The 7942-nt window shown below is 41.9% G+C and overlaps 1 protein-coding gene across 1 annotated transcript; it reads left to right on the top strand.

Annotated features, from left to right (window-relative positions):
• Nucleotides 1-262: 262 nt before the first annotated feature.
• Nucleotides 263-5557, top strand: LOC121831633 (olfactory receptor 2T29-like). Its single transcript, XM_076542460.1, has 3 exons — nucleotides 263-290; nucleotides 1852-2004; nucleotides 2681-5557. The coding sequence occupies exon 3, from the start codon at nucleotides 2690-2692 to the stop codon at nucleotides 3644-3646; it is 957 nt and encodes a 318-aa protein (XP_076398575.1). The 5' UTR covers nucleotides 263-290; nucleotides 1852-2004; nucleotides 2681-2689; the 3' UTR covers nucleotides 3647-5557.
• Nucleotides 5558-7942: the final 2385 nt, after the last annotated feature.

The raw sequence follows: 7942 nt of genomic DNA, 5'->3' as shown, positions 1-7942 counted from the left end.
ATTACTCTTTATGATGGTGATAGTCCAGGCTATGGTCAATACTGGCTATGACTTTCTACTTTAACAAAACTGAAGGGTAAATGAGCCTATGGCAGAGGTTTCTGTCACCATCCCTGGCTCACTTAGTTACATTTTTCCTTAAAGTGCCACAGGGGAGTTATTAACACAATCTTTATCCAGGAATGAGCAGGGTCCAGCCAAGGATGATGTCACTTGCCTCCTGTTCATTCTGCACTTAACCAGCTACTGTCCCTTGGCTCCTATGACCCAGGCTGCAGCTGCATCTGATGGTGAGTAAACCTGACAGGAGAGAATGCCCAGTACAGGGTAGACCCTAGACAGTCTGTTTGTTGTTCAAGAGGTATCTTTTATCATATATTCTCTATTTTTACATGGAGAAAAAAATTCTGCTGACTTTTCTCTCATTTTTGGTGTGTTGAGACAGGGTTTTTCAGGATGTCCAGAACTTGCTTTGTAGACCAGGCTGGCCTTGAACTAAGAGATCTACCAGCCTCTGCCTCCCTAGTGCTGGATTAAAGGAGTGCACTACCACACCCAGCATCTTCCTAAAGCTTCACTTTAGTGATTCTTACTGAAATTTTTTTCTAAGTCACCGATGAAGGAATATGTGTTAAACACACACACACACACACACACACACACACACACACACACACACACACACACACACAGCAAGCTTGCCTTGATTTCATTTCACTTGATTCACTGGAGCACCTACCCCAGTCTCACAAGTGATAAGATTATAGTAGGCATCTGCCAACACCCCACCCTTCTCTCTGTATTTTTGGTGTCCAGATTACAATCCATTAGTTTTCCAAAATTTTCTTTTTTGCTGTTTATTTAACTTCCATTGTGGGTAACAATTGGGGGCTATGTAATGTCAAAAATGCTTAATTTTATTTATGTCTCATCATATAAAACAGACTGTGGGTGGTCTAAAAAAAAACTACACATTTTCATGGGAAAATGTTGTTTCCCATAGAACCCAGGCAGGTACCCACTCTGTGCCTACTCATAGGTAAAGCATTCATGCTGTGCGTTATTGGGTGATGTGAGGCAGATGCCCTGAGACCCTGAGCTTCTCCACTGTAAGGAGAAAACGTGGTGACTCCTGTGGAAGCACAGGGTGGTTCAGGGATGCTGCTGGCTGGGGAAGATGCTTTGTCATTTCTCTGTCTTCACCGTGAGTAATACCCAGTGTTAACATACACCAAGCTCTTCACATGAAATCAAACTCACAGAATGTGTAAGGGCAAGCCAGCTGCTGGTCCTGAGCCTTGTGCAGACACAACCTTCCTGATCTCCCTGCTCTCTGGGTGCCTTGATGCCAGTGTTCCCCATTTAACAGAGTGTGCCACCTTCCCAGCACACCTCCTGCCCCTCACCTGCCCCTGACCTCCACTCACCCAGCAAACACTGGTCAGCAATTCTCATAGACTGTGGCAGCCTCCCTGGTCCTTGCTCTCTGTGTTCACAAATATGAATTAAGTCAGCAGGTAACCTTAAGGAGAATGAAGAAAGCTTATGTTTTAGAACCCAGAGAAATGACCTTCAAATTTAATTGAAATATGTACTATTTTACCAGCACAGATGAACACTTACATTGTTTAATGCAATCAAAATTAATGTGTTCTTGAATATACAGACAGACAGACAGATAAACAGACAGATACACACACACACACACACAGACACACACACACACACACACACACACATATATATATATATATACATTATATAATTGCATCTAACACAGAGGCAGGCTGTGAGCATGGAGCCAGGGGAATATCAGGGACATGTCATGGCCATATTTTCTCTGCTTTTCAGACTCCATGAAGAAGTGGCTGACAGTCCACAGAGATGCTGCTGCCACAATCCAGCCTGGCAACCCGACTGCTGAATCCTCTGCCTCCTGCTGAAGTTTAAAGTCAATGGTGGACCCTGTGAGGAGATGAACTGGGAGAAGCAGACCAGAAAAGGGTGAGACTTCTCATTATCTCAGTCTAACCAGCATTAGAAGAGCAAGCATGTCCTATGTAATGCTCTATCTATATTTTCATATGACTATGTTTATGTGAGTGTATATTGAAAGAACATTTATCTAGCAAAAGAAACACATGTAAGAAATTTCTAATTTAATATTAAGTGGAAAGTATGTATTTTTCAATTATAATCTCTTACAATATTATTCTAAAATTCACATTATTCAATGAATATGAAAATGGAGAGTGCATGTCATAATGTGTTAATAATAAAAGCAAATTCAAAACAATTCTTAAGAATAACTTCATTCATTAACATTCTTATTAATGTTTTTGCTTATTTGCATTGGATTTTATTTGATTTTTCGGTGTGTTTCTTTGGTTAATGATTCACTATTTTTGTTAGTAGCAAAAAATTACACTGATAATTTCAAGAACTTTTTGATAAAGGACAGTATTTTTCATCAAGAAAAATCATGACCATGAACCATGGTAGCTTTTGTCTGAATTGTAGTGGGTAGAAATACAAGTGTGAATTCTTGCTTTTTTAAATGGCTCAATTTAGGTAAATTATGATTCACAGATCTATAGGCTGAGGGAACTTTTTTAGTACATTAGGCTTGTACTCATATCAGTAAGCAGCCACTAATCCCAAAGCATTCTTGTTTGCTTAGGAGGCACCCATGAACATCATTATCTGGATGAGCAACTACACTGGACAGTCAGATTTCACCCTGGTTGGATTCTTCAGTCAATCCAAACACCCTGCTCTACTTGCTGTGGTCACACTTCTGGTTTTCCTGATGGCCTTGTCTGGGAATGCCCTCTTGATCCTTCTGATACACTTTGACACCCGCCTCCACACACCCATGTACTTTTTCATCAGCCAGTTGTCCCTCATGGACATGATGTACATTTCTGTCACTGTGCCCAAGATGCTCATGGACCAGGTCCTTGGGAGCCACAAGATCTCAGCAGCTGCCTGTGGGATACAGATGTTCCTGTACCTGACACTAGGAGGTTCAGAATATTTCCTTTTGGCTGCCATGTCTTATGACCGCTATGTGGCCATCTGCCATCCACTCCGTTATCCTGTCCTCATGAACCGTAGAGTGTGTCTCCTCCTGATGTCTGTCTGTTGGTTCCTGGGATCCCTGGATGGCTTCATGCTCACTCCTGTCACCATGACCTTCCCATTCTGTGGATCCCATGAGATCCATCACTTCTTCTGTGAGGTTCCTGCTGTGACAAAGCTCTCCTGCTCAGACACCCAGCTCTATGAGACCCTCATGTACCTGTGCTGTGTGCTCATGCTCCTCATCCCTGTGACAGTCATCTCAAGCTCCTATTCATGCATCCTCCTCACTGTTCACAGGATGAACTCAGCAGAGGGCAGAAAGAAGGCCCTGGTCACCTGTTCCTCCCACATGACTGTGGTCATCCTCTTCTATGGTGCTGCTGTCTACACCTACATGCTCCCTGCCTCCTTCCACACCCCTGAGAAGGACATGGTGGTGTCTGTGTTTTACACAATACTCACCCCTCTGTTGAACCCACTAATCTACAGTCTGAGGAATAAGAATGTCACAGAGGCCCTAAAGAAACTGTTTGGTGTGGAACACTCTTTCAAGAAACAGTAAAGTAAGTAATTTAGAATGGACAGTTTCTTCTCCTTGTCTCTGCACATCTGTTGACAGGTCTCATGCTGATGTTATTCCTCACCCATCATGTGTCATTGCATAGTCAGCCCATTTGAAGTATTCCTTCTCTATTCTGAAAAGTTTTTAATTGATATACTTCTTGTACATTTAACATCTTCATTTGCATTCTTTCAATGTTATGTTTTATGAATTGATAGTGGCTGTTTAGTTTTGTGTGACAATAGTCTTATCATACCAAAGTTATTGCATATTGGGAAGTAAATGGTCTAGAGGGTTTAACTGATTAAAGATAGAGTAAGTTGGAAGAAGACTGGTTACCAAGAAGTGAATGGAGATGAATGGCATATTGAATAAATTCTGCTTGTTTTCTTGAAAATTTATGTATATTTCAAAATGATAAAAATAAAGAGCAAGATACAGTTTTATCCTTCACCTTCTTTGTGTGGTATAATAAATACAGTGGTCCAAAGAAATTAAAATCTGGGTAGTACAAGTGGCCCAGAGTGTTTCAAATTGTCAGCAGAGCTGCATTAGCATGTAAATGTACTCATGTATGCCTCAAAAACCAAACACAGCTCTCACTTTAAGGGAATGATGTATAGCTTATCCTTGAGCCTAATGTGAGTGACCATGGCCCAGGAACATGGACTCAGGTTGTCCCCAGTGACATGGTCCAAAGTTTCATTGAAAGTTACAGAGCACACACAAGTCTTAAGTCTTAACTCAAGGCATTTTTCAACTTCACTTGTGAAGACATCAGGGGTTCAGGTTGTAGCAAAGTGGAAACATCTGTGTTATGATTCTCAGATGCTGTCTGGTGACATGGAAAGCTTCTACTTTGAGTAAGCCATTCTGATAATCAATACATTCCAGAAGATTTCACCTGATAGATAAAGGGGTGCTGGCTCAGAAACTGAAGCTGGCAATGAATGACTCCTATGGGTGCTTTAGACACTTGGGGTTATTTGGCTTTGTACTTTAATGTTCTAACACTCCATAAGAACTCCATGTGTGTTCTAATCAGTTTGCCAATCTTGCAGAATTTATTTTTGTTTTTGTTTGTTTGTTTAGGGAATATTATTTTAAGGAGTGCTAGTTCTGTTTATGTTATATTTGTTTAACTCTGTGAAGCTGTGTTGCTGTGCCTGTCTAAAACACCTGCTGGTCTAATAAAGAGCTGAATGGCCAAGAGTGAGGCAGGAGAAAGGATACGAGAGAGGGGCTGGCAGGCAGAAAAAATGTATAGAAGGAGAAACCTGGGAGGAAGAGGAAGGAGCAAGAGAGGAAGGAAGAGGACCTCAGGGACCAGCCACCCAGCTATACAGCCAGCCACAAAGTAAGAATAAGGGTAAGATTTACAGAAGTAAGAGAATGGGAAAAGCCCATAGGCAAAAGGTAGATGGGATAATTTAAAACTAAGGAAAGTTGGCAAGAAACAATCCAAGCTATGGCTGGGCATTTATAATTAAGAATATGCCTCTTTGTGTGATTTATTTGGGAGCTGGGTGGTGGGCCCCAAAATAGAGTTGATTGTTGTCTGTTTGTTTTTTATTTGTTTGGTTTTGTTAATCTTTAACAAGTCTATGGTTTTGTCCTATTGGAACTTCAGTGTGGTGTCCCCTGTTGACCAAGCTTCACATTCGGTGCCTAAAGAGGCTATGTGTTCTCTTATAACCTGTGGTGAAGAAGCTCATTCCTAGGAGTCAGGACAATCAGTTCAGCAGTCTTTAGGAGAGAGAGGTAGCTGCCTAAGCCATTCTTATCTGGGACTGATTTGTTCCCATTCTCTGTATCTGACACAATATTTATATATGATATGCTATAGGAATGTAATACCTGATGTTAAATTGTCAAGAATATAGTAAAGAAAATAAATGTAGCAAATGAGAGAAATGGGTTTCATAATTGATGAAAACTATAATCATCTTTCAACAAGGCTTCCTGTATGTTTCCTCTCTGCCATTTAGTTATTTGTACTTTAGGAATTATTTTATATGATGATTAGAATATTTGAAATAATTTAATTTCTCATAACTCTGCTTTCATTCAGCCTCTCTGATTTCATTGCTTTAATTTCATAGGGAGTGGCTAGTTCTAATTTTAAGAAAGATTGTTCTTCAGTTTCTAAATATTTGTCACTCCTATTTATAGGTCATATTTTGATTTGTTTTGTTACCTTAATATCACATCTGATGGAGTATTTGGGAGATAAATATACAACCACACTGTAGAGGAAATCAGACAACAACATGTTATCATTTTTTTCTTCTTTCCAAACACAACTATCTTTATCCCATATACCAAATATTATTGAGGTTAAGGATAGAAAGAAGACAAATTCATGAGAAGCTGGAATTCTACAGGTTATTGTGGACATAACTCAATCATTTATGTCACAATCAGAAAGGGAAATGCTGTGTTTAAAGTGATGTACTCTTCCTTTGTAATACTTTCGCCTCCAGAATCAATCATTGTCTTGAGGTCTTTTCTCAAAGCAAATCTCATTTCTAAAGGGTAAGTACATGTCAGCTCCTTTCCTGAAGCAGCCACTACTGTTCCTTTCTTATAGCTAACAATTTCACCTAAACATACCATCAGTTCTACAGCCACACCATCGTGGATTCATCCCTCTCATGTCTCACTTTGAAGGACAAAGGAGTCCAGTAGATGGAGGCTATTGTAAGTCCATCAAGAAATTCTAGTGGTCCCTGCCCCCTCACCAAGAAAACAGCCTCCTGAGAAACCAGTGAAAACCAGTCAAAAGCCCACCCTGCACTAACTGGGGACAGGTAAGATCCCATCTCCTGACTGGGCAGACCAGGTCCCTAGTCCCTAGGCCCTGAGGGCACATTCTGTGCCCCTCCCCCAAGCCATTGGAGCCCCATGGACCAGCCAGCTGCCTCTATCCCCACTCCTCACCAAGAAAACAGCCTCCTGCAACACCAGTGAAAACTGGAGTCATAAGCCCACCCTGCACCATTTGAGAACAGATAAGGCCTTATCTCTGCACTGGGAAGACCAGGTCCCTAGCCCCTACTGTTGGGATTCTGCTGAGCTCAAGCTGCATGACTGCACATGAGCAGTTCAGGAGCTAGACAAAGGGTCTTGTGTCTTATGTCACTAGTGTGTGCTGGTGATTACATATGCATGACTTGGTCACCATTCTGCACATGCATGTTGTAGCTCTGTAAACCCACCTGAGCATTGAAGAGCTGTGATTCAGACCCCACCCCCTCTCTCTGTTCTGGTCTCTCTTCACCCTCCCCCCACCATCTTTCTCTCTCTCTTTGCATGTATTCCTTCCCCAGGCCTGGTTCTCTTAAATCCCCCCATACACACCTCTTTTTCTCCTAATAAAACCCTGATACTGATACTTGGTTTTGTCATGACCATGACCTTTCTGTGCAGTAACCAGCGCCAGTAACCAGTGCTGCTTATCATTCTTATACCTAGGCCCCAGGGGCACATTCTGTGCTCCTTCACCAAGCCATTTGAGTGCCAGGGACTGGCCAGCTGTCTCTTTCCCCACCCCCTCACCAAGAACACAGCCCCCTGTGGCACCAGTCACCACCGGAGTCATAAGCCCACCCTGCACCAACTTGGAACAGGTAAGACCCTATCTCCAGATTGGGCAGATCAGGTCCCTAGCCCCTGTGCCCCAAAAGTACATTTCATTCCCCTCACCAGTGACCTGCCAGCTGCCTCCTCCCCTATTTTCTCACCAAGAAAACAGGTCCCACCCCTGCACTGATTAGGAATAGCTGCTCCTTGAGACAGAGCCCACTGATGCCCATCAGACTAAGATCTGCTCACTAGGAAAAAGAATCCACCAGCACTGATTGGACCAAGAGCCTGGATTAGACCAAGATCTCCCATTAGACCAAGAATATCAATTGGACCAAAAGAGGCTCCCTCAGACACAGACACCACTTGCATGGAGTGGAGCAAGAGATGGATAGACACCAGTGAAAAAATACAGTCAACAACATGAAGACCAATATGACACCATCAGAACCTAGTGGTGCTACATCAGGAAGACCTGAACATCCCAAAGCAGAAGAAGCAGAAGAAATTGACCTTAAAATGACTTTAAGAAGATGATAGAAGCCTTTAAAGAGGAAATGAAAGTTTCCCTTAAAGAATTCAAAGAAAAGACAAACAAAATTGGAAGAAATCAATAAATCCCTTAAAGAAAGCCAAGAAAAAGCAATAAACAGGTGAATGAAACAGTACAAGATTTGATAACTGAAATAGAGGCAATAAAGAAGACACAAA

The sequence above is a fragment of the Peromyscus maniculatus genome, chromosome 8 (assembly GCF_049852395.1).
Source record: "Peromyscus maniculatus bairdii isolate BWxNUB_F1_BW_parent chromosome 8, HU_Pman_BW_mat_3.1, whole genome shotgun sequence".
Classification (NCBI taxonomy): Eukaryota; Metazoa; Chordata; class Mammalia; order Rodentia; family Cricetidae; genus Peromyscus; species Peromyscus maniculatus.
The sequence above is the reverse complement of the archived record's forward strand: the minus strand, read 5'-3'. Positions and strand labels throughout refer to the sequence as shown.

What these genes read in the sequence shown, in the direction of transcription:
- LOC121831633 (XM_076542460.1), top strand. Translation starts at nt 2,690, where the DNA reads ATGAACATCATTATCTGGATGAGCAACTACACTGGACAGTCAGATTTC.